Source organism: Macaca thibetana, chromosome 5 (assembly GCF_024542745.1).
Source record: "Macaca thibetana thibetana isolate TM-01 chromosome 5, ASM2454274v1, whole genome shotgun sequence".
Lineage (NCBI taxonomy): Eukaryota > Metazoa > Chordata > Mammalia > Primates > Cercopithecidae > Macaca > Macaca thibetana.
In genome coordinates, this window is record NC_065582.1 from 146,481,560 (window position 1) to 146,507,921 (window position 26,362).

A 26,362-nucleotide genomic window follows, 5' to 3' on the forward strand; every position below is an offset into this window, starting at 1 on the left:
AACAATAAAACTCCAGTCTCCTGCACAGCCGGCTCTGCATGAATTACTCTCTCTCTCTCTCTCTCTTTTTTTTTTTTTGAGACCGAGTCTCACTCTGTCACCCAGGCTGGAGTGCAGTGGCGCAGTCTTGGATTACTGCAACCTCTGCCTCTTGGGTTCAAGCAATTATCTGCCTCAGCCTCCCGAGTAGCTGGGATTACAGGTTCCCACCACCACGCCCGGCTACTTTTTTTGTATTTTTAGTAGAGACGAGGTTTCACCATCTTGGCCAGGCTGGTCTTGAATTCCTGACCTCGTGATCCACCCACCTCGGCCTCCCAAAATGCTGGGATTATAGGCATGAGCCACCGCGCCCGGCCTGAGTTACTCTTTCTCTATTGCAATTCCCCTGTCTTGAGAAACCAGCTCTGTCTAGGCACCCAGCAAGGTGAACCCATCGGGTGGTTACAGTAATACCCTGGAACTCCAGGACTCTACTTGAGGAGATGTAGGGACAGCAAAACTCCATCCACCTCCATGCTCTTAGGGTCTCAGCTGGGCCCAAAGGCTAAATTGACGTAAGATCGATTAACAGGAGAAAAGCATACAACTTTATTTCATATAAGTTTTACATGGCACAGGAGCCCTGCTAAGGAAATGAAGACCCCCAAAGAAGCAGCTAGAGTCAGTTACTTATTAATATATACCGGATTGGACGAAGAGTAGTAAGTTGTGAAGAAGCAACTAAATTATGTGGAGAGGCCTAAAAGATAAGAGTTATTTGAACAAGGTCTGTGCCGAACACTCCTTGTCTCTACTTCTCAACCTCGAAGATAAGGATGTTGTGTCTTTCACACTGGAATTTCATCTCCTGCTTTTTTTTTTTTTTTTTGAGATGGAGTTTCACTGTTACTGCCTAGGCTGGAGTGCAATGGCACAATCTCGGCTCACCGCAACCTCCGCTTCCTGGGTTCAAGCGATTCTTCTGCCTCAACCTCCCGAATAGCTGAGGTTACAGGCATGCACCACCACGCCCGGCTAATTTTGTATTTTTATTAGAGGTGGGGTTTCACCATGTTGGTCAGGCTGGTCTCGAACTCCTGACATCAGATGATCCACCCGCCTTGGCCTCCCAAAGTGCTGAGATTACAGGTGTGAGCCGCCGTGCCCAGCCCATCTTCTGCTTTTAAGAAACAGCACAGAGGTCAGAGTGATCTTGCACCCACTGTTTTCCATGTGCCTTTAACTTAAAAGTCAATATGCCAGAATGGCATGTTTGGGGTGGCATATTCTTAATTCTTTCAGAGAGCAGGGGTCCATAGTCATCACCATCATCATCTTGTGCATGTAGGGTGCACTAATACATGCTGGGCAGATACCAAGCCCTTTCCATTCCACATTCATTCTCATAGCCACCTCCTGGGATATTATTGCCTCCATTTCACAGGTGAGAAAACTGAGACTCAGAAATACTGTAAAGCTTTCTCAGGGTCACTGAGTCCCACCAACTCCACCAACCCATCAGAATTCTGTCCTTCCCTCTCTTTAGTTAGGACCACGTGTTGTAACTGTATTACAATCTTTCTTCAAGAGAAATGGACTCTAGGAGTCTATTTCCAAGATTCACACTTGATAGGGTATTTTATAGGAAAAGAGAATGGCCAGATAGTCATTGCTAGACTAGGCACAGAATAAAAGAATGTCTGGTTAGGCCGGGTGTGGTGGCTCACGCCTGTCATCCCAGCACTTTGGGAGGCCCAGGAGGGCCAACTGCCTGAGGTCAGGAGTTTGAACCCAGCCTGGCCAACATGGTGAAACCCCTGTTTCTACTAAAAATACAAAAGTTAGCCAGGCGTGGTGGTGCACACCTGTAGTCCCAGCTACTTGGGAGGCAGAGGCAGAAGAATCACTTGAACCCAGGAGGTGGAGGTTGCAGTGATCCAAGATTGCACCACTGCACTCCAGCCTAGGTGACAGAGCAAGACTCCATCTAAAATATATATATCTGGTTAAAGGTCAACTGGGCTATTGTCTGAAAGTCTGCAAGGGGTCAGGGAGGAGGGGTAGGGGTGTGACTTATTTCCCAGAACAAGTCTTAATGCCATTAAAGTCTATCAGGAAACATCTTAGGCATTTTATCAGGAGCACTGAGTTTCTCCCCAGAAGGAAGTTGTGAATTACATCACATACAAAAAAGGGTCTGTCCCAGACCAGGCCTGGGGCAATTTTTCTTTTCAGTGCTATCATGGTGAAACATGACATTCTATTGATGACTAGACTATTCCAATTCAGTTATATTATCATAACACATGGTCATGGTGTCACAGCAAACACTTGAGGACAGAACAAGTTCAAATCACCTATATGTCTGGCTTATAACAGATATGTAATGAATGTTTTATTCTGTGAATGAGTGAACTTTCCTAAATGGATAAGGAACGAGTGAATTAGATCAACACTGCTCAAAGTGCAACTTGCCATCCAGGGCAGGTCTGTAAACTGTTACTGGACCACGGCAAGGTGAGAAAGAAAATAAACATTTATCTGAGGAATATGACCTCTTTTAAGTGATCAGGTCCAGAGAGGCATTAAAATGAGACAGCAGTCATGGCTCACTCCACCCCCTACATGTAGGAGATCAGTCAGGGTGGTAGGAAAAATTATAGGGAAAGACAAACCTTCTTGGAAGGCCGGGAGGTTTTGCAAAAGCTTCGGGAGAGGATTATGGCGAAGGCAGCCAAATTCTCTTATCTGGGGGCTGAGAACAAAGGGCAGATAACAGAGGAATATAAAGGAACTTATCTAGATAAATCTGTTTACTTATGTCTCCAGAAACCAACCCTTGATCATTCCTATGCAGGACTGCTTTCTACTCGGGGGTCAACAATGTTAATTACCCCAAACTGTGTTTGCTCTAAGCCTTTGTCATTAAATCTGTGCTAAATAAATGCGAGTGTCTCCGGTTTATGGGGGCTGCTGCTGCACTCTCATTGGTGGTGCTAAGCGGCAGTTCCCTAGCTGCACTGTCAGGTAATATACCTGTGCCAGCATACTTCCTTCTTCATCTGTTGCTTGGCCAGAGTCTGCAGGACACCCTCAGTGGCACCTACCACCTTGAGCTAAGTATTTATTTTGAAGCCTCCTGCTATATGGACTCTAGACTGAATGTCATCACCAAGTATCCACAAGTTAACCTAACAATGCCATGTGCTAGACAACATTATTAATACACTATAGTTCAACAATATATGGCCAATTACTAATCAACGTTATTTCTGTAACCCTGCAAGATTTCCTGAAAAACAACTTTTGCAATTGCCCCTTTTCCTGATTCATCCTATTTTCCTTAAAAGCTTTTTTCCTTGGGCTGGGCACTGTGGCTCATGCCTGTGATCCCAGCATTTTGGGAGGCCGAGATGGGTGGATCACTAGGTCAGGAGATCGAGACCATCCTAGCTAACATGGTGAAACCCCGTCTCTACTAAAAATAGAGGTATAGTGGCAGGCACCTGTAGTCCCAGCTGCTTGGGAGGCTGGGGCAGGAGAATGGCATGAGCCTGGGAGGCGGAGCTTGCAGTGAGCCGAGATCATGCCACTGCACTCCAACCTGGGTGACTGAGACTCCATCTCATTAAAAAAAAAAAAAAAGCTTTTTTCCTTTAAAAACTCTCCTTTATTCTCAGGAGAACTTCTGTGTTTCCTGGGCTGCAGTCCTTAGCCTTGGCCCAAATGGACTATATATTAATTTTGCCTCGATTTCCTCCTTCAGGTCAACAAAAGTAAGCACAGAAATTCAGAGAATGACATATGGAAAAAGTTTTATAGCAATTGGATAATGTCTGTTGAGTCTAAATAATACAAGAGTTCAGCCGGGCATGGTGGCTCACAACTGTAATCCCAGCACTTTGAGAGGCCCAGGCAGGCGGATCACCTGAGGTCAGGAGTTCCAGGCCAGTCTGGCTAACACTGTGAAACCCCGTCTCTACTAAAAATACAAAAATTAGCCGGGCATGGTGGCAGGTGCCTGTAGTCCCAGCTACTTGGGAGGCTGAGGCAGGAGAATCGCTTGAACCCAGGAGGTGGAGGTTGCAGCTAGCCGAGGTTGCACCATTGCACTCCAGCCTGGGTGACAAGAGCGAAGCTCCTTCTCAAACAGTAATAATAATAATAAAGGAGTTAAGAAGAAACTGCTTAAGCAGATAATGAGGGTATGGGAATCCTCGGTAAGGTTTTCCTTTTTAATGAAAAGTAGCCCCAAAATCATTTTCTAACAAAGAACAGCCTGTAAAATCGAGCTGCAGACATAGACAAGCAAGTGGAAAGCTTGCACGAGTGAATGCCAGCAGGAAAAAAGCTATCTGGGACCAGGCATGTCCAAAATGACAGCTCCATCTTCCCTTCTCTTTGCCAGCTGCGTGTATAGTAAGAAGCAGACAATATGGGGCCAGTCAAGTGGAAAGCTCATTTAATGGCATGGTAAGATTAGGGTGGGGTGGCCAGCCTTCACTGAGCACTGTGTAAACGTCACACCTGATCAAACCAATCTGTGGGTCCTACGTAAATCAGACACCGCCTCCTCAAGCCTGCCTATAAAATCCGATGCACTCCGCCACTGGCTTGTCTTTCCTTATGGAAGGCACTCTCTTTCACTAGGGGAAGAGCTATTCTCCTTTCTCTTTATTTTGCCTGTTAAACCTCCACTCCTAAATTCCTTGTGTGTGTGCATATCCTAAATCTTCTTGGCGCAAGATGATGAACCCTGGGTATTTACCCCAGGTGATGCTGCTTCATAATAATAATTTTAAAAATAGGTTTACATTTTAATATGCTCTTGGTTTTGGTTTTTGTTTTTGTTTGTTTGTTTGTTTTTTCATTTTTTTTCCTGCTAACTCTTTGTCCTTTTTTTTTTCCCCCCCTGCTTAGGATTCATTGTGCTTTTAAATCACTATGGAGCTTTTGAAAAACAGAGATAAGGCCAGGCACAGTGGCTAACGCCTGTAATCCCAGCACTTTGGGAGGCCGAGGCAGGAGGAACACCTGAGGTCAGGAGTTGGAGACCAGCCTGGCCAACATGGTAAAACCCTGTCTCTACCAAAAATACAAAATTTAGCCAGGCATGGTGGTGCAAACCTGTAATCCCAGCTACTCAGGAGGCTGAGGTAGGAGGATTGCTTGAACCTGGGAGGCAGAGGTTGCAGTGAGCCAAGATCACACCACTGCACTCCAGCCTGGGCAACAGAGCAAGACTCCGTCTCAGAGGAAAAAAAAAAGAAAAGAACTCTCTGGACTTCTTTTAGTATGGACATCTGTCATACTTCTATGACATTTTCATACGGACATCTGTCATACTAAAATTTTTCTTTCTGGGACTGGATGTTCCCTATAGGCCCTCCCAGTTTATGTAACCAAGGAGTTAGAGTGTATAACCAAATAGGTGGGCCCATTATTGGAAGGGTGGTAGTCAGGAGGCCAGGCTGGGGGCCAGGTTGCCTGGACTGAATCCTGACTCTACCACATGCAGTGTCTAACCGTGAGTAACTTTTCTCATCTGTGAAGTGGGGATGAAAATTGTACTTTTATCTTGGGTGCTTACGAGAAGTAAATAAATTAATATATGTAAAATACATAGTGCTGGATATATCTGAGGTTATTACTATGAGCCTAAGCAAGGCTATTTATATATATGCATGTATCCATATATATGTGTGTGTGTATATATATACACATGTGTGCATGCACATACACACACACACACCCCCACCTTAGAAGCCCATGGATACAGTAAACAAACATAGTTACAGGTTCCTTGAAAAAATCTAGGCTAACTAACACACTGCCATTACACAGTGTAGGAGTATGTATATTCGTTAACATACTGATACTGAAAGCTGTTCACAATATAATAAATGAAAAAAGCAGATTGCAAATCAGATTGCAACATACGAGCCTATTTTTGTAAAACTACACACATATGTGGATAAGAAAAAGTCTGGAAGGGTAGAGACAAAAAAAGATGTAACAGTGGTTATTGAAGTGATTTTTATTATCATCTTTTTGTTTCATTGCTTCTAATCTTTTCACCAATGAATGTGCAATATTTGTGAGTTTTCTTAGGATAGACCTAGAAAAACATCAATATAAAGAATCTCTTTCCGTTATGATTTCTTTCACTTGTGCCAACCAGGCTAGATTGGCTCACTGCAACCTCTCCCTCCCAGGTTCAAGTGATTCTCCTGCCTCAGCCTCCCAGGTAGCTGGGACTACAGGCACCTGCCACCACGAGTGGCTAACTTTTGTGTTTTTAGTAGAGACGGGGTTTCACAATGTTGGCCAGGCTGGTCTCAAACTCCTGACCTCAGGTGATCTGATCATCTCGGCCTCCCAAAATGCTGGGATTACAGGCGTGAGCCACCACGCCCAGAAGCCTTTAAACTTCCATCACAGAAACCTGAAATGAATAGGCAGAATCTAAAGCTCCAGGTCAGAGGCTGGAAGTTCCGAGGACTGCAGGAAGAAGTGAGAGCCCTTGGGAGCTGAAACCTGGCCCTCAAGTCCCAACTTGCCCGAAGCCATCTGTGTATCTTGGGCAATGAGGACAGTCAGTTTCTTCATCTGTAGGATGATAGGATTGGGTTAAATCCTCCCTGAGGTCCTTTTCTTTTTTTTTTTTTTTTTGAGACGGAGTCTCGCTCTGTCGCCCAGGCTGGAGTGCAGTGGCCGGATCTCAGCTCACTGCAAGCTCCGCCTCCTGGGTTTACGCCATTCTCCTGCCTCAGCCTCCCGAGTAGCTGGGACTACAGGTGCCCGCCACCTCGCCTGGCTAGTTGTTTGTATTTTTTTTAGTAGAGACGGGGTTTCACCGTGTTAGCCAGGATGGTCTCGATCTCCTGACCTCGTGATCCGCCCGTCTCGGCCTCCCAAAGTGCTGGGATTACAGGCTTGAGCCACCGCGCCCGGCCCTGAGGTCCTTTTCAACTCCAAAAAATGGGAGTCCAGTAAATAACAGAGAAGCAGGGGAAAATGTTCTGCCATGTTGATTTAGGTTTGGGCTCAATGAAAGGATCTACACTAACAAGAGAGAAAAAAAATTGTATGGGTTTGCATGCAGTATCCAGAGAAGTAAGGCAAATACAGTTTGAGGCCTGGATTTATGGATTATTTCCTTCTTTCTGACTATTCCATTTGTTAAACAGAGATAGTATCAATATCTGTTTACTCAATGAATGCCTAGCAGACAACCACACAGTAAGTGGGTTCAGTTAAAAAAATATGCTCTGACGGTAAGGGTGAAAATAGTGACAGGCAAGGCTTGGATGGAAGATCTCACTTCTGGTCAGTGACGGCATGTGTGTGGCCTGGATGAGCCATGTCACCCTCCTGGACCTCATCTCTTACACTAACACCTCACAGGGTCATCCTGAGCCTCAGATGAAAGCATCATCAAATGGAAAAAAGGGAGTTTGAAGCGAGAGATCTAAGTACAAATCCTGATTCTGCCAAGCATCAGGGCACAGATGAGTGCTGTGGGCACAGATGAGTGGGCACAGATGAGTCATTTAGCATTCCTGAACCTTAGCTTCCTTGCCTGCAAAATGAGTCAAGTAATAATAAACCACAGCATTGCTGTGATGTCATAGGAGACGGCGTACACAAAGTACTTTATAACCTCTAGAGTGCTGAGCAAATACTGGCAATCATTATAATAAGACAAGGAAAAGCACTTTGGAAAATTTTAAAGTACTAAATGAATTAATGTGCGAAGATGATGACTGTGAGGACTGATTCACTTAAGAAATGTGGTTCAGCATTACTATGGGCACAGCACCGTTTGATGCTAGAGCAATCAAAGTTGGGTGAGAGAGTTACCCCAGGCTGCAGAGAGAAGCCATGAAGAGGAGGAAGAGAAAGCAGAGAGGGAGGAGATGTATTTGAGAAGTACACATGTGCAGTGATTTATCTAGGGCTGTCTGAAAACTTTAAAAAAAAATATCTTCAGTCCAACACCCCAGTAAGTCAATTCCCCAAGACAACAGATCTACGATGCAACGATGCAACGACTGCCCTTGGGTTAGCTCTGGTGACTCACTCGTAAATTGCACCCCTATCTGTTTCAATTAGTGTAAATGTTCTACAGATAGATTGGGCCGCCTTACTATGTTCTATTTAAACATGGCTATGAAGGACGTTCCACTGCATCAGCAGCTGGGCTCCAGCAAGCTGCAACCTTGCTGCTTCTCAAGCCTGTGCTGCCACAAACATACATGCTCATCCTGCAGATTCTTGGAATCGCTCCTCAGGGCCCTGCAGGCGAGCTCTTCACTCTACTTCGAGTCCTATGTAGGCCCCGAGTTCTAATCATTTCCTTCCTTTTGTCCAGAATCCATTAGAAACCGCTTGCCTGTGTAACCCCCAGCACGATCCTGCTTCTATGAATCATGCCAATTTTCTGTTCTGGTCTATTTGTTAATCCATCCCCTGAAACCCCCCCAGTTCAGTCATTCCCAGCAGGCAGACAGATGGATTAGAATCCCCACCCAGTGAAGGCAGTCGCTGCTGGAGGGCGCTGTGCAACATCCAACACTCATCACAGCAAAAAGCACGTGTGTCCCTCTCAGGGCAACAGGGAAAAACCAAAGCCTGCTTTCTTTTTCAAAGGAGTTGTTTGTGTTAAAACCAGATCACTGATGTGGTCTGTCAACATCGTTCAGACCTCTCCTCAATCAGTCCTCGCTCTCCTACCAAGATACTAAATATCCTCTCTCTCTTTTCCTAATATATTTTCTTCACAGCACCCATCATCCATCTACATTGTTCATTGCTCTTTTTTTTTTTTTTTTTTTTTTTTTTGAGACAGAGTCTTGCTCTGTGGCCCAGGCTGGAATGCAGTGGCATGATCTCAGCTCACTGCAACCTCCACTTCCTGGGTTCAAGCAATTCTCCTGCCTCAGCCTCCTGAGTGGCTGGGACTACAGGCACCCGCCACCACGCCCAGCTAATTTTTTGTATTTTAGTAGAGACGGGTTTTCACCGTGTTAGCCAGGATGATCTCGATCTCCTGACTTCATGATCTGCCCACCTCGGCCTACCAGAGTGCTGGGATTACAGGCGTAAGCCACTGCACCCAGCTACATTGATCTTATCTATTTATTTTATAACTACTGTTTGCACCCCTATCCCTAATTAAAGCCTTAAACTCCATGAAAGCGGGAACTTTGGCTATTGCACAGCTTGACACTAAGGCCAAGGTGCAATGATAGAAATACAAGTAAATAGGAAACAACGTGGCAAGTCCAGCTATGGAGAGATGCTGTTAGTCACTGAGTCCTCCACTTTCTCCGAATCAACCCTGTAAAGAACCTAAAGAACTCAGTACATTCTGAATGAGTAAACAGGTGAATGGAGATGTCTTCACATACAGTAAGAGATTGAGCCTCTGTTGATCCCTTTTGTGAGATACTGAAAGGTACCTATTTGTGCTAAACAATACTAGAAATAATTCAAGTACAGCAAACATGGATTGAAAGGCAAATATATGAAAAGTGAACAAGTAAAAACCCCAGGTTCCTCTCTTCTTAGGAAGTTTACAGAAAAGAGAAGCAAAGAGTAGGAAGAGTGAGGCGGTCTGGGTCTGCCACAAATTTGTGAGCTTAGGCAGGTCAGGCAATGGTCTCAATACCTGTGTCTTCATCCATAAACGGCAGAATCCTGCCAGCTCTGAGGTGTAAAACAACGGAATGGCATAGCTGCCATTTATTGTACTAGACATGGTGAAGCCTTTACCCACATTAGCTCCTTTAATGCTCACTATATCATTTTCTCCATTTTACAGATGAGGAAACTGACACACAGAGAGGCTAGTTAACTCACACAAGGCTGCAGAGCTTGTGTAAGAGGTTAGTTAACTTATGCAAGGTGGCAGAGCTGAGATTCAAGTTCAGACAATTTTGCTTTAGAACCTGAACTTTAAAATTTTTAAAATTAATTATATCATGCACACAAAAGAATACATAAAATATATCTGGATATTTTGAAGAATAAAAATAGAAAAAAATTAATGAATACTCAAGTATCCATGTCCCAAACTTAAAAATAGAACATTACCGATACCTGTGACACCCCTGTGGGACCCTGATCACCTTTCTCCCCAGAAGAAGTAATCACTTACTTGAATGATGTTAATGATTTCCATACTTTTTTTTTTTTTTTTTTTTTTTTGAGATGAAGTCTTGCTCTGTCACCAGGCTGGAGTGCAGTGGCACCATCTCAGCTCACTGCAACCTCCCCCTCCCCAGTTCAAGCAATTCCTCTGCCTCAGCCTCCTGAGTAGCTGGGACTACAGGTGCGTGCCACCACGCCCAGCAAATTTTTGTATTTTTAGTAGAGACGGGGTTTTACCATGTTGGCCAGGATAGTCTTGATCTCTTGACCTAGTGATCCACCCCCCTCAGCCTCCCAAAGTGCTGGGTTTACAGGCGTGAGCCACCACACTCGGCAGAAAACAAGTTTTAACCCTGATACTATTATGTTTTGCTTGCATTTGATAATCATGCTCCATATATTATTTTACTACTTGCTTTTTTCCTTCAGCATTGTCTATGTTCATTCATATTGATATGTATAGCTAAAATTTATTCTTTTTTTATTGCTGCATAATATTCCATGTGTGAATACACCATTTTTTAGCCATTCTCTATTGATGCCATTGAGTCATTTCTAGTTTTTGCTATTACCTACAATGCTACTAATAACATTTTCATATATGTCTCCCAGAAAATCTATGCCAACATATCCCTAGAGCATGACATTTCTGGGTTAAGAGTATAGGATATTCAACACTACTGAGTAATGCCAAAATTTTATACCAGTTTACACTCCCGCAAGCAGCATCTGAGTTCTTGTTGTTTCATTTCCTTATTAATGCTCAATAGTGTCATGCCTTCCTCCTTTTTTTTTTTTTGAGACAGTCTTGCTCTGTTGCCCAGGATGGAGTGCAATGATGTGGTCTTAGCTCACTGCAATCTCTTCCTCCCAGGTTCAAGTGATTCTTCTGCCTCAGCCTCTGCAGTAGCTAGGACTACAGGCACATGCCACCACACTGGCTATTTTTTTTTTTTTTTTTTTTTTGGAGACAGAGTCTTGCTCTGTAACCCAGGCTGGAGTGTAGTGGTGCAGTCTCAGCTCACTGCAACCTCTACCTCCCAGGTTCAAGCAATTCTCCTGCCTCAGCCTCTCGAGTAGCTGGGATTATAGGCATGCATGTGCCACCATGCCAGGCTAATTTTGTATTTTTAGTAGAGATGGGGTTTCACCGTGTTGGGCAGTCTCAGCCTCCCAAAGTGCTGGGATTATAGGCATGAGCCACCATGCCCAGCCAATGTCATATTTTTTAATTCTCTTTCCAATATGGTGGTTTGAAAATGATATTTTATGGGTGGGTTTTGTTTTCATTCCCCTGAGTACATATGAAATGAAGCACCTTTTCTAGTGTTTATTGGTCATGTATATTTTTTCTTCTGGGAAGTATCTGGTTTAAAACTGGGCTGTTTTTCTTATTGATTTATGGTTATTCTTTATATATTATGGATAATAGCAGAGCTTCTTGAATATAAATATATTGTTAGAAGATCCATGATATTTGAATGCTGCTATCCCAGAACTATTCTTTTGTTCATTCAGATTAGAATTAACCAACCTTCTCCTTTTTCTTCCAAGCAAATAGATATTGAGTGGTATTTCCTAGGTTTTGAGGCTCAGGAAAACCCAATTGCCCAGACCTCCAACTCATATCTTTCAGTAGGGATTTGAGTAATCATTTAATGACAGACTATGTGGATAACTAATGAGTGCATCACTCAGAGTTCTACAGGAAATGAAATTTATTCCAGGTAGTTCGAATGAAGAGACTTGAATGAAATCACTACTTAGGTCAGGGTCAAGGGACCACATCAAGGATGCTGCTGCATCCAAAGATGAGGACCAGCAGGAAGCCATTACCCCGCATAGGGCTGAAGGCGAGGAGAGGAAGCACCACCCTAGGGCCCAGTGGAAGCTGGAATCATGGAAGAGAAGCTTCCCAGTAGAAGCTGGAGCCACGGAGGGACTCATGACTGTTGCCAAATAAGTAGCGCCAAAGCCGGAAATGTATAGGGATAAAACACCCAGCTGTTCTCCCCTCCTACCCTCTGATTTCCTGCCAGAGTGTCCTACTGGTTGAACTCAAGTGGAAGACAGGCAGGAACAGATCCAGGTGATTCAGTCCACAGGCTTAACCTCCCAGGCCCAGAGGAAGGCAGGGAAAGGTGGAAGATGGAAATGAGGACATGGGGGCAGCAAGCAGAGAGCAGCCAGGACAGTGGGATGTGAATTACCTGAGACTTTATTATCGGAAGAATGACAGAAGGAAGCTCCTGTAGGAAGACTGCCAAGCTCTCATCATCACCATTTCCCTGCAGTATGTAACAAGGATCGTTGTCACCATCTTAAATTAGCAAGTGTAATGAACACTTAATATAATTATACATATAATTTTTAGCTGGTCAAGTTTAATTATGCCAAAATTACGTGGTAAAACTGGGACATTTTGTGTTTTTTTGTTTTGTTTTGTTTTGTGTTTTGTTTTTTGTTTTTTGTTTTCGAGACATAGTCTTGCTCTATCCCCCAGGCTGGAGTGCAGTGTGCAATCTCGGCTCACTGCAATCTCTGCCTCCCGGGTTTCAGTGATTCTCCTGCCTTGGCCTCCAGAGTAGCTGGGTTTACAGGCATCTGAAACCACACCTGGCTAACTTTTGTATTTTTAGTAGAGACAGGATTTTGCCATGTTGGTCAAGCTTGTCTCAAACTCCTGGCCAAAACTGGGACATTTTGAAAAGTAACTGTAAAGGGGAAGTATCTCTGTATATCTGTCTCTCTCTCTCTCTCTCTCTTTTTTTTTTTTTTCTTTTGAGACAGTTTTGCTCTTGTCGCCCAGGCTGGAGTGCAATGGCACGATCTCAGCTCACTGCAACCTCTGCCTCCCAGGTTCAAGTGATTCTCCTGCCTCAGCCTCCTGAGTAGTTGGGATAACAGGTGCCCACCACTATGGCTGGCTAATTTTTTTTTTTTTATTTTTTTTTTGAGACGGAGTCTAGCTGTGTCACCAGGTTGGAGTGCAGTGGCGCAATCTTGGCTCACTGCAACCTCCACCTCCTCAGTTCAAGTGATTCTCCTGCCTCAGCCTCCCAAGTAGCCAGGACTACAGGCGCCCGCCACCATGCCTGGCTAATTTTTGTATTTTTATAGAGATGGAGTTTCACCATGTTGGCCAGGATGATCTCTATCTCTTGACCTCGTGATCCACCCGCCTCAGCCTCCCAAAATGCCAGGATTACAGGTGTGAGCCACTGCACCCAGCCCAATTTTTGTATTTTTAATAGAAATGGGGTTTCACCATGTTATCCAGGCTGGTCCTGAACTCCTGGCCTCAGGTGATCCACCTGCCTCGGCCTCCCAAAGTGCTGGGATTACAGGTGTGAGCCACCGAGCCTGGTCCACAATCATTATTGTACCAATATTTATAGAGTATCCTAGGAATTCGTATCTCTGCTTTAAGAGAGGGGCACTAAGGCTGAAAGACACACAACCCAGATTTTCTGACCCCAAAATACATCACAATTGTATGGTCTCTCCACTCCCTCATCATGGCTTTCTATCTACTATTAATATTAAGTTCCAGGTCAGGATGCATTTTAGAATCTATCAAAAAGTTAATGTAGACTTTAGGTTTAATCAATAACTTTTTATGAACTTACAGCACCAATAAGTTTTGAGCTTATCATTTCCTGTGAAAACCTGCTTGACATCTTAGCCATTGATTATGTTTCTTTGCTTTATCCGGACAGATACAGTCTCAGGAAAAGTAGGTTCCTACTATTGAGTTGTACTGATCCCACTCACCTTGTAAGCATTGCTTTCTCGCACTGGGGCCGAGCACTCACAGAGCCCCGTCCCCTCTGTCATGTCACTCTACAGATGCGCCAAAGTGAGTCCTTCCATCACATCTCATTCTGCGTAAAGGACCCCTCCTAAGTACCAAATCCTTGAAAGAAAAGAGGCGGACTCTCCTCTTCCCTGTCACTCCCTTATTCAAAGGAAATACCTGAAACCTGAGGGGTGGAAAAGTGAGATAAGAAAAAGAGAATATTGGCCAGGCACGGTGGCTCATGCCTGTAATCTCAACATTTTGGGAGGCCGAGGTGGGTGGATCACCTGAGGTCAGGAGTTCAAGACCAGCCTGACCAACATGGTGAAACTCTGTTCCTACTAAAAATACAAAATTAGCCAGGCATGATGGAACATGCCTGTAATCTCAGCTACTTGGAAAGCTGAGGCAGGAGAATCACTTGAACCCAGGAGGCAGAGGTTGCAGTGAGTCGAGATTGCACCATTGCACTCCAGCCTGGGCAACAAGAGCAAAACTCCATCCCAAAAAAACAAAAACACCAACCAACCAATCAATCAACCAACAAAAAAAAGAAGAGAAAGAGAATACTGGATGGGCACAGTGGCTCACACCTGTAATCTTAGCTCTCTGGGAGGCCAAGGTGAGAAGATTGCTTGAGCCCAGGAGTTCAAGACCAGTCTGGGCAACATAGCAAGACCCTGTCTCTACAATAAATTTTAAAATTAGCCAAGTGTGGTGGCATGCACCCGTGGTCCCAGTTACTTGGGAGGCTGAGGTGGGAGGATCGCTTGAGCTCTAGAAGTTGAGGCTGCAGTGAGCCATGATCACACCACTACACTCCATTGTGGGTGTCAGAGCAAAACCCTATCTCAAAAAAAGTTTTTTAATAAAAAAAGAAAAAGACAATATTTCTCAAGCTTTTTATAACATTAAATCATGGTGTATCTCATCTCTGCCAATTTACATGCAATCAGCCTTTGGAATCATGCTTTAAATACCAAGGGTTGGAATGGAGACCTTTGCAAATGATGGTATTGTGTGATATAGGTGGGTCCCATTCTCATTGCCAGAAAGAAAAGGGGAGGACAAAGGTCAGACTTGGAATATTTTATTTAAAAATATATTTTTTAAAACACAGGCTACTTGACTGACGGGGGCGGGGCTGCAGGCTACATGAGGTCGGATGTGGCGAAGCCATTCAGTCAAGCTGCTCTGGGAGGAAATGGGGCAGGGTGGTTTTGAGCAGAGCTTTGGAGTCACACAGACCTACTTGAGACTCCTGGGGCAGCCACTCATCTGCTGCACAGGCTTGGCATTATCACATCAACATGCTGAGCCTCAGTTTCCTCATGTAAGATGGGACTCAGTATAATGTGGGCCTACACACATGTGGCAAAAGAGTGCTTCACACGGTGACTGGCACAGCACATCTGAAGCACTGAACAAACTTAATCAGGATGCTTCTAGATTTCTTGTTACCACACTGGATTCTGCTGCCCAGTTAACTAGTCAGTGTAAAGTAGGACAGAATAGAATTGCTATGGATGGAAAGTTTGTGTCCCCACAATCTCGAAATATTGAGGCCTAATCCCCAATGTGATGGCATTTGAAGGTGAGGACTTTCGGAAGTATTAGATCATGAGGGTTGAGCCCTCATGAATGGGATTAGTGTCCTTAGAAGATGAAACACCAGAAAGATGATCTCGTGCTCTACCATGTGAGAACACAGCAAGAAGACAGCCATTGCAAACCAGGCAGAGGGGTCTCACCAGAACCCAACCATGCTGTCCCTGGCCTTGGACTCCCCAGCCTCCAGAACTGTGAGAGATAAATTTCTGTTGTTGAGTCCCCCTAGTCTATGGTTTTCCACTATAGCAGCCCAGACTGACAGAGGCAAGAATGAATTACCCGACCATGAATTAACTCTTTAATGTCATCAAGAACATATTTAATGTTGCTACTTGGAATAGTTAAGAATCGATATGCAATAGTTTACAGAAAGGTACCACAAATTTTGAAGTATAAGAAACCTGTGTCTGCATCTAGGTAGGCAAAAGTAAGTATGTGCTCATGTACAACACACAACACATGGATTCTACCCAGATGACCTGTTTTTCTTCTTACCCCTGCAAGGCTAGTGAGGGTCTGCTTCCTTTCTGTAACCACTGTGCGGCACAGAAGCCCAATTACTGTCTTTCTTTCCAATTTAGTTCAACACAACTTTAGCTCCATTGCCTTCCCTGTGCTGAGCCCTGGGGACACTGAGGAGACCAGGAGGCAGTGCTGCCTTCAAGAACAGCAGTCTAGCAGGAAGAAAGACACTTATTGGCTCCATTTCTGCCAGCTTCCACCACCGGAAAGCGTTTACACATAGATTCCTGGCCTCAGGTGTGAGGTTTCCCAGAGGGAGCTGTGAAGTTTGGCTCCTGCCAACAGGTGGAGGTCTCACCTGTGTGTCCTTGGCCACGTGACAGCAAAGCCATTTGACTGTGCCATCTCTGGCCTTCCCTTCCTGCTCTGCTGCCAACATGGAACCACCTCCTCTTTCCTTACTTAGGATCATGTATGGTGGCCCTTCCCACTTTCAGATACCCACCCCTGTCTCTCTTCAACAAGAGAAAAAGAAAAGCCTTGGGGACAGCCCACTGCAGTGAATAGAAATTCCTTCCCACTGACATGTTAAATACCTCTCACCACAAAGGCTGGCCCTGAACACCTGCATTTCATGATTTAAGACTGTGTGTTGAGAGAGAAGAGAATCCCAGGGATATCAGAGGATATGAGATCCCTTCCCATCCCCTGCTCGGTCATCTTTCAAGCCCCCTGCCCTGTCATCTTTCAAGCCCCCACTCCCCGCCCTGAGCTGAGAACTAGAGACAGGGCTCTCGAATCAAAGGAGGCGGGTGACTCAGAGGTGAGTACAAGCCACGGCCTGGAGTGCTGAGAAGTCTGGGTGAAGGCAACTGTGTCAGCCCCAGGGAACCGAGGCAATCCTCCCACCGGAGATTAAGACCCCAGTCTCAGGCCTTTTACTGGCTGTGGATAGGAGTAGAGAGAGAAGGAGAAAGCAATGTGTGAATGAGCACACATTTGGTTTTTGATACTGATTATAGTTGTAAGGAATTGACCACACAAGGGAACAGAGAAACTGGTTTGGCTATGTCAACATAACTCTAATCAAAGTCATTTATGCCAGCCACCTTACCTTTTGCGTGTAATAGTCACATTACCCCATAACAATGATGTACCTTCATAAAGGTGGTTCAGAGTGTTTCTAAGTTTTGATTAGAGCAGTAATTGATTGATCTATCTAGGCGCCAGCCTTAGCAATTTCTTTCTTTCTTTCTTTCTTTTCTTTGAGATGGAGTCTCCCTCTGTTGCCCAGGCTGGAGTGTAGTGGCACAATCTTGGCTCACTGCAACCTCCTCCTCCCGGGTTCAGGCAATTCTTCTGCCTCAGTCTCCCAGGTAGCTAGAACTACAGGCATCTGCCACCACACCCAGCTAATTTTTGTATATTTAGTAGAGACGGGGTTTCACCATGTTGCCCAGGATGGTCTCGAACTCCTGACCTCATGATCCACCTGCCTCAGCCTCCCAAAGTGCTGGGATTATAGGCATGAGCCACCGCACCCAGCCCAGCCTTTGCAATTTCTACCTTAAGTTATATAGTCCTCTATTCTCAACTTTAACAGATGAGCAACACCATTGCTTTTAAACTATTCGATAGAATGGGGTTTGAGTTGTGTGTGTGTGAGCAGGTTGCGTGCGAGTATATGTGTATCTATTTACTCAGTATTTCCCCTGATAACTTTCTGTTATCTGAGCAGTTGCTATAGAGCTTTCTTTTTCCTGGGTTTGGAATTTGATTTTTCTTTTTTGAAGGCTGTAAATTCTGCCTTTTCCCTTACATACACATATATATGTAGATACCCTCCCAATAATCCTAATTAGATCCTACAATTCATAAATTATGTTGCCACAACAGCTCAGTTTAGACAAATGTATAAGAAATTTGTCAAGTTAACAGAACTTTGAGCCCACTGTCTTTCACAGGACGTGCAATCACCTGGGAACCACCCTACCAGAAGTGTAAGTGACACTCTCTCGCTTCTGTTTCAAGTTCTGTTGCTATTGCTTGGAGCAGTCTGATTCTCTACCTGAAAGATGGTGTTTCAATCAGTCATGGTGAATGAGAGGAGAATATTTAGTGCATAACTGGAGTTGAGTGAAAGACAATATTGTAAATAAATGAATGATGTTTTATCATTTCAGAAAAATACAGTGATAACTTTAAAATCATTAGGCAGTATTAGGATATCCTATGGAACTGTATTTTATATCCAATTCTGAATAACAGGTAGGTAGAAAATAAATTGCAAAGATTCATTTATGGTCATTTTAAAATTTGATTACCCATTTAAATCCAGCAGCCAAGTGGTTTCAACAGACTTTCTACTTGAGGTGAAAATAGTAACACTACAAACATATGGCAGAGCTCCGTACAGGTATTTCACTCACACAGGAGTTTATGTTTTCGAGGATGTAGGAAAAGATTTTCCAAGTGTGAAAACTAAATATATACAAAAGCAATCCATTTTGTTATTAGTTAAATAAAATGTGTCTTTAAATACGGAATTCTTTGAAAAACTCACTTCATCGTCCAAAATTGTGGAGACTATTTCACTATTTTAATCAAAAATGGAATAGTCATTACAGTTCCCCAAGGGATTTTCTGACCGGCCCGGGCAAGGAGTTCACTTGTAGAGTGTAGTTAGTGAAAACATCCAGTGGCCAAGCCTCATCAATAACTGTATCCGAAAGGAGACACTGCTTGGGGAGTACCCAGAGAAAACACCAAGCTTTCCTGGCTTCCCGGCCCTCCCTCTCCCCATTAGTCTTTGGGGCACATACATAAGTGTTGTGTGAAGCCTCTTGGGGTTTAGAAGATCTTGCACTCATTGATGGAGAAGAGTCTCCTTCTGTTTCGTCTCCTGGCCTGGTTGACGGCAGTTCGGACCGCGCACTCAAACACCTGCTGTACCCCCCGGTTGCTAAGGGCTGAGCACTCCAGGTAACCCTTGGCTCTGACATCCTGGGCCAGTTTCTTCCCTTCCATGGCATTGATGCAGGAGGCCCTGTGGGGCCCCATCTCCCGCTGGTCAGTCTGGGTGGCCACCACCAGCACAGGGGTACAGGGCAAGTTGCTCCTGATTTCACCAATCCACTTGTTCTTCAAGTTCAGGAATGAGTTATGGTTGGCCACAGAGTAGCACATCAGCACCACGTCTGCCTGCTGGTAGGACAGGGGCCGGATGCTTCTGAAGGCGTCATTGCCGGCTGTGTCCCAGAGGCCCAGGCTGATCTGGATGCCATCCATGAAGACGTCCACCCCCGTGTTCTCGTACACTGTGGGCTTGTAGGCCTCCGGGAAGGTCTCAGAGGTGAAGCGCACCAACAGAGAGGTCTTCCCCACAGCAGAGTCGCCCACCAACACGCACTTGATGGAACTCAGCATCTTCCCAGCCTGCTGTTCTACTCGCAAGTCCAGAATCCCAGGGAAAAGAGCCCTCAGTGGGCGGCTGCAGCACACGCCATTCAGCAAGGGGAAGGCAAGCCACGTAGGTCTGTGTCCTCAGGACCTCTGACGGTGATTTGCAGAATGTTACTTCTCGCCGCCCATCCAAGCACCGTCTACTTTGAAAACCTCCAAAGCCTAGTCTTCAACTGGAACAGAAAGAGAAGGGGGAAAATGAAGTCTTTCTTTCTTGCCTTTTTTGAAGATAAGGGGCTTCCTCATTGGCAAACAGATTAAATGTGGGGCAATTTCTGTATAGCCAACCAACCCCACTTGTGCAATCTACTCTTCCCCTCTCAGGGAGAGCTTAGATCTGTCTTCGCCCAACACACGCGCGCGCACACACACATACACACACACACACACACACACACAACGCCTCCCGGTCAAGAAGCAGAAACTGACTTTATCTCTAAAATCATTCAAGCGCTAAAAAACACAAGCAACTGCTCTGATTGCAACATGAAAAAGACCTCGGTAGCAACCTGGTGTGTGAAGGAGACGTTTCCAAACAGGTCTCTGTCGGCTTCTACTCCAAGAAGTGGCAAAGGCCCCTGAGAGCGTTCTCCACAGCTTCAGCTTCTGATGGATCTAGCCACCCTGGAAACTGCAAGAAACAAGAATGTTATGAGTGACAGATACTTTATACATTTCTTTTTGTTTATTGACTAATCACACAGTCCTTGGTTTATGGGAATACGTGTTGTAATAGGGGAAAAGAAATTACTAGAACTCTAAAAATTTGCTGTGGTTTTTCCCTTGAGGTTTTTCCAAAAACTGGTAAGAGATGCAGCAGACTGGCCTTAGAGTTATCTGCATCTGAAATCAGGCACTGTCACCTACACGTGGCTTTGAGCACACTGCTTGAACTCCACGCCTCAGCTTACACATCTGCAAGATTGTGATAAATTTAGGAACCACTTCTCAGAGATGCTGTGAGGATCAAGTTATTTCTTTCTTTTAACATTTTTGGATGGCCATCTGTGTATCCCGAACTCCACTAGGCCCCTAGTCAAACAAAATAACTTGCCTGAAAGCAACCATATTCGGTGCCTGTCACTTAAACAGGACTGCATAAATGGAACAATCTGAATTTCATGAAAGGCCAAATAAATTCTCGTTCAGTGCAGTGGGAAAACTCCAGGCAATGAGCTCTGCCTTGGAGACACTGTCGGGTCTGCTGCGGCACGATATCACAAAGCCAGCCCAGCTCCAGACAAAGGAAAAGTCTTTCAGACCAAAATTCAGAGTAAAGGTTATTACTGCGATCTGGGCCTATAAACTCCCCTCCTTGGTGAGCTTCCTGACATGTGTCATGCAAGGCAATACAAAGCAAACTACAAGTCTGATTTAAGACATAATTTTTAAGTAACTTCTCTAAATCCTGGCATTCCTTTCCAAAACATTTTTTTTTTCTTTTTCTTTTTCTTTTTCTTTTTTCGGAGACAAGATCTCACTCTGTCGCCCAGGCTGGAGTGCAGTGGTGTCATCACGGCTCACTGCAGCCTGGACCTCCTGGGCTCAGGTGATCCTCCCACCTCAGCCTCCCGAGTAGCTGGGACTACATGTGTGTGCCACCACACCTGGCTAATTTCTTGCTTTCTTTGTAGAGATACAGTCTCACTATGTTGCCCAGGCTGGTCATGAACTCCTGGCCTCAAAGATCTTCCTGTCTCAGCCTCCCAAAGTGTAGGGATTACAGGCATGAGCCACCACGCCCGGCAGCCAAGACATTTTTATCCTTGTCAACCCACGGTCTCTGTTGTTTAATTATACCTAACAGCCTTTGCAAATGAGTTAGCCAAATAAATAATTCACATGATATTCACATATTCATGTTTTTAATGAATATGTGAATATATTCATTAAAATATATTTTAAATATTTTTTACTTAAAAATTCACATGTAAGCCAGGTGACCTTGGCCAAATTACTTAACCTCTCTGAACCTTGATTTTCTCATAGAAATGAAAATAAGAAAAGGACTTTCTTCATGTGATCATTGTAAGGATTCAGAATGTGAAGAGTCTGATTTAGCACAAAGCCTGGCATCTGGGAATTACAGGAAGCCATCAAGTTATCCATTTCACTACTATCTGAAACACCAAATACTGAATGTCCATAGTGGAGGGACCACTTTGCCAAATGTTTACCTGGACTCTTTCTCCAGACTGACACCAGGTTACTGTCACACACCATGGTCATGGACCCCATTTGAGACTAGACCTTTGAGGAAGGACTCCTTGAGGGCTCCATAGGCTTTAGTTAGACATTAGATCCTTAGACCAAGTGGCAACTTAAATATATGCATTTGTGACTTAGTCCAGAGCCAAGAACTCTTAAGATATTTTTACATTTTTAAAATTTAATTTAATTATCTTATTTTTTATAAATGCAGTTGGGGGTCTCATTATATTGCTCAGGCTGGTCTCAAACTCCGGAGTTAAGTGATCCTCCCACCTCAGCCTCCCAAAGTGCTGGGATTACAGGCATGAGCCACCACGCCTGGCCTTAAGTTTTTTGGGGTTTTTTTGGAGCGCAATTATTGCATTGTGTGTTTTAATATTTCATTTTTGAGAATTTAAACGAGCACTTAAATATCAAATATTGTGCTATTATTTATTATTATTATTATTATTTTGCCTATTTCCTCCATATTTTATTTATTTATTTATTTATTTTTTGGCCTTAAGTTTTATTTGACCCCAGTGTAGCAGGGCCAGAATTAAGAAAAATGTACACGCTTCAGGCATTTATTTATTTATTTATTTATTTATCTTAATTTTATTTTTTTGAAATGGAGTTTTGCTCTGTTGCCCAGGCTAGAGTGCAGTGGCTCGATCTCAGTTCACTGCAACCTCCGCCTCTCAGGTTCAAGCAATTCTTATGCCTCAGTCTCCTGAGTAGCTGGGACTACAGGCATGCACCATCACACCCAGCTAATTTTTGTATTTTTAGTACAGACAGGGTTTTACCATGTTGCCAAGGTTGGTCTTGAACTCCTGACCTCAAATGATCCACCCGCCTAGGCCTCCCAAAGAGCTGGGATTACAGGCATGAGTCACCACACCCAACCACTGGCCACCTTTATTTATTTTTTGAGACAGTCTTGCTCTATCTCCCATGCTGGAGACAGAGTACGATGGTGGCTCACTGCAGCCTCCACCTCCCAGGCTCAAGTGATCTTCCCAGCTCAGCCTCCCAAGTAGCTAGGACTACGAGCATTCACCACTGTGATTGGCTACATTTGTTTAGTTTGTATAGAGACAAGGTCTCACTATGTTGCTGAGGCTGGTCCTGAACTCCTGGGCGCAAGTGATACTCTTGCCTCAGCCTCCCAAAGTGTTGGAATTACAGGCATGAGTCACCACACCCAGTCCTTTCGGTTATTTAAATAAACTCTCCAATAAACTGACTGAGCTAAAGCCAAATTTCCTGAGTGAATATCTGCAAAAGGAAATTAATAAGGCATAATTGTTAAGGTCATGGGCTTTAAAGTCAGGTAAACCTGGCATTGAATCCGAGCTGCCCAACCGACTACCTATGTGACGAACTTGGAAGATTTTCTAACCTCCTTAAGCCTCAGTTTCCTCCTCTGTAAAATCAGTGTAACAATATTATATCTGCACCACAGGTTGTTGAGAGTATTTAAGTGTGCTTAAAGCTTAGAGTGCAAAATTCTTTTTTTTTTTTTTTTTGGAGACCTGAGTCTCGCTCTGTCGCTCAGGCTGGCGTGCAGTGGTGTGATCTCGGCTCACTGCAACCTCCGCCTCCCGGGTTCAAGTGATTCTGCTGCCTCAACCTCCTGAGTAGCTGTGATTACAGGCGCCCACTACCGTGCCTGGCTAATTTTTGTATTTTTAGTGGAGATGGGGTTTCACCATGCTGGCCAGGCTGCTCTCAAACTCCTGGGCTCAAGTGATCTGCCTGTCTCAGCCTCCCAAAGTGCTGGGATTACAGGCATGAGCCACTGTGCCTGGCCTAGAGTGCAAAATTCTTAGCAGGTGCATAATATAAACATACTGTATGTACATAGTAAACACTCAGTAAGTAGTCCCTATTAATAATATTCTGAAATAACAATTACTAAATATAATGATAAACAGTTATTAACGCTAACTAGGGAATTTAAAGTAGCACAAAAGAGGTTTCTCCAACAAAGGGTGAAACACACCCAGACATAGCTACAAAAAGAGAGAGACTCCTGTCTAAGCTTTGCCACCCAGTGAGTCAGAAAGGTAAAAACATTTCTGTTCAATCAAGTGACCCTCAGTGCCAGCCAGTTCTGACCCCAAGTGGCTCATCAAGTCAGCTTTCAGGGCCTCAGTTTCATAAACTGTAAAGTAGTTCTTGATAGTTTTATTAAAACTGAAGCCAAAGTACCTGCTGCAGTGAATATAAAACATAAACCATTGCATTACTGTGCGGCAGTAAAGATGGATGATAAGCCTTGAGGACAGGAGGAGCCTTGGAAGATGCCTAAATATGGAGCTGGGGGAGAAGGGGAAGTAGGAGAGGAGCTGCGGTCTGAGGCAGAGCCATACCCTATATGGACATGACAGATAATCTTCAGAATGGGTCACGTGTGTCCAGGAGTGAGCCGCCTCGAGTTACATCATCAGCATGTGAGTCTGACGGGCTTGATTTCAGCGAATTTCTCCAAAAGAAATTCTCCCTAGAAGGGCTTCTGGGTGAAAAAAGTGAGTCTTCCATGGTATTTCCCAAGTGGCTAACTGGCAAGAGTGGCCCAAGTATGTCTCTTCGTACGGAAGAGTTACGAGAGCGTCACGGGTGGCGACACTGAGTGGCCCTCCAGGCCGTTCTTCTCAGGCCTTGAATCAGACAGAATCAATGAGCCTTCACCTCCAGAGCCTGCGGGGTCTCCATAATGTGATGCTCTTGCCCTTTTTCTCTTTCTACCATTTTCACAGAAAAGGGTCCCTCAGCAGGCCGCCAGGGTTCACACGCACAGACACAGGGAGGGAAGGGAGGCTTCCTGCTGCAAAAGCAACAGGGTTGGGCCTTTCTGCCCACTCTGGCAAAGAGACCAAGATACACACAACTGAGGGATTAGGGGAAGAGACATCCTAACGCATTTCCTCCTCCGGAGAACTGAGGGCTGTCCAGTAGGAAATCCTGGTTTCCTTTTGGACTCAATTCTAACGGCCGTGCTAACAGACACCCATTCTCCACCTGACACCCTCCGCAGGCTCGCTCTGTGCCATCCTACTGGCTGGAAAGACCAGGTCTTCCCTCAGCCCCCAACTCACACGCCTTCCGGAAAGCCTTCCTTGAGCACCAGCGCTCCCCAGCCCCTGACAGATCAGATGCCCCCTGCTGTGTTCCCACAATACCTCTGTGCACATTTGACACAGAAACTACCACTCCGCCGAAATGGCTCGTCTTCTCAGTCGTAAAATGGAATGAGATCTGCCCTGCCTTCTTCACTGGGAGCTCATAAGGATCAGGTGGAAATGGTAACAATACAGAAATCATTTCGGTTTTTACTTTTACAATACTTTGTATGTTTGGAAATGCTCTCTTGTTGGTTTTGTGAGAAAGTCTTTTTATAACAATACAGCATAATATAGAGCTAAAGTGAAATTATGACTATTATTAACTGATTGTTATTATTGCAGGTTTGAAGTTAGCTGGGCTTTGGTGGAGGTAGCTCACTTCAAAATGCTGATGGAATCCTCAGCTGTCTTTTTTAAAAAATATGAGTCCATCACCAGTTGGGGATGGCCTACCAATTACAGACAATATATCTAAATGTCATCCTCCTCGAGGAGCTTTGAACAAAGGACCTGTGCTGGTAGCAGCCGATTCATTCATTAAGGAAATTGATTCCACCATGAATCTAACACAATTAAATGGCCACACTCCTCAGCAACCTCTAGCAATCTCTAGCCAGCACCTTCAATAGCGCCTTCCTAGCCTAGCAGGGACATCACAGCAACAGGCAGCCTTTCTCAGGATGGGTGAGCCCATGGGGGGGGCTCCCCAACTGGGAAGTGGGGCTGAGTGCTTTGTTCCTTTACGGAGTCTTGCTGTGTCCCCCAGGCTTGTATGCAGTGGCATGATATTGGCTTACTGCCGCCTCCGCCTCCTGGGTTCAAGTGATTCTCCTGCCTCAGTCTCCTGAGTAACTGAGATTACAGGCATCCATCACCATGCGCAGCTAGTTTTTTGTATTTGTAGTAGAGAAGGGGTTTCGCCATGTTGGCCAGGTTGGTCTCAAACGCCTGACCTCAGGTGATCCACCCACCTCGGCCTCCCAAAGTGCTGGGATTACGGGCGTGAGCCACTGCTCCAGGTTGTAGCCAGCTCTTCAGATCAGGTCTCCACTCCTATTCTCTTCCTACAAATAAACCAGTTCTTGATTTTTTTTTTTTTCTTTTTTTTTTTGAGACAAAGTTTCACTCTTTTTGCCCAGGCTGGAATGCAATGGCACGATCTCAGCTCACTGCAACTTCACCTCGCGGATTCAAGCGATTCTCCTGCCTCAGCCACCTGAGTAGCTGAGATTACAAGGTGCATGCCACCAAGCCCGTCTAATTTTGTATTTTTAGTAGAGACAGGGTTTCACCATGTTGGTCAGGCTGGTCTCAAACTCCTGACCTCAGGTGACTCGCCCACCTCGGCCTCCCAAAGTCCTCAGATTACAGGTGTGAGCCACCACGCCTGGCTCAGCGCTTGATGTTTTAAAGGACATCTGTTGCTTCCTGATCTGGATGCTGGTTTCACAAGTGTGTGCAGTTTGTGAAAATCCACCAAGCTATATATCCATGAGGTGTTCACTTAGATAAAACTTCAATAAAAAACATTTTTAAAAATAAGGTTACCACCTTTGCGGTGAACATCTTT

The 26,362-nt window shown here is 44.7% G+C and overlaps 1 protein-coding gene and 1 long non-coding RNA gene across 10 annotated transcripts in view; both read right to left on the bottom strand.

Moving 5' to 3' along the window:
• LOC126954671 (uncharacterized) overlaps window positions 1-7,480 on the bottom strand; it is a 217,549-nt gene extending 210,069 nt beyond the window's left edge. Inside the window, exon 1 of the long non-coding RNA XR_007725690.1 lies at window positions 6,791-7,480. This is a non-coding gene — a long non-coding RNA (uncharacterized LOC126954671). The remainder of the gene's footprint in view (window positions 1-6,790) is intronic.
• A 42-nt stretch (window positions 7,481-7,522) lies between these two features.
• The window catches only part of RHOH (ras homolog family member H), a 63,657-nt gene continuing 44,817 nt past the window's right edge, over window positions 7,523-26,362 (bottom strand). For 7 of the 9 annotated variants that reach the window (XM_050790389.1, XM_050790384.1, XM_050790383.1 and 4 more), the window contains 2 exons: window positions 19,981-20,102; window positions 18,230-19,644 (listed from right to left, as the gene is read on the bottom strand). In XM_050790389.1, coding sequence (XP_050646346.1) covers window positions 18,860-19,435 — 576 coding nt within the window. In that variant the 5' untranslated portion in view covers window positions 19,436-19,644; window positions 19,981-20,102 and the 3' untranslated portion in view covers window positions 18,230-18,859. The other 2 variants (XM_050790391.1, XM_050790392.1) reach the window with 2 other exon arrangements.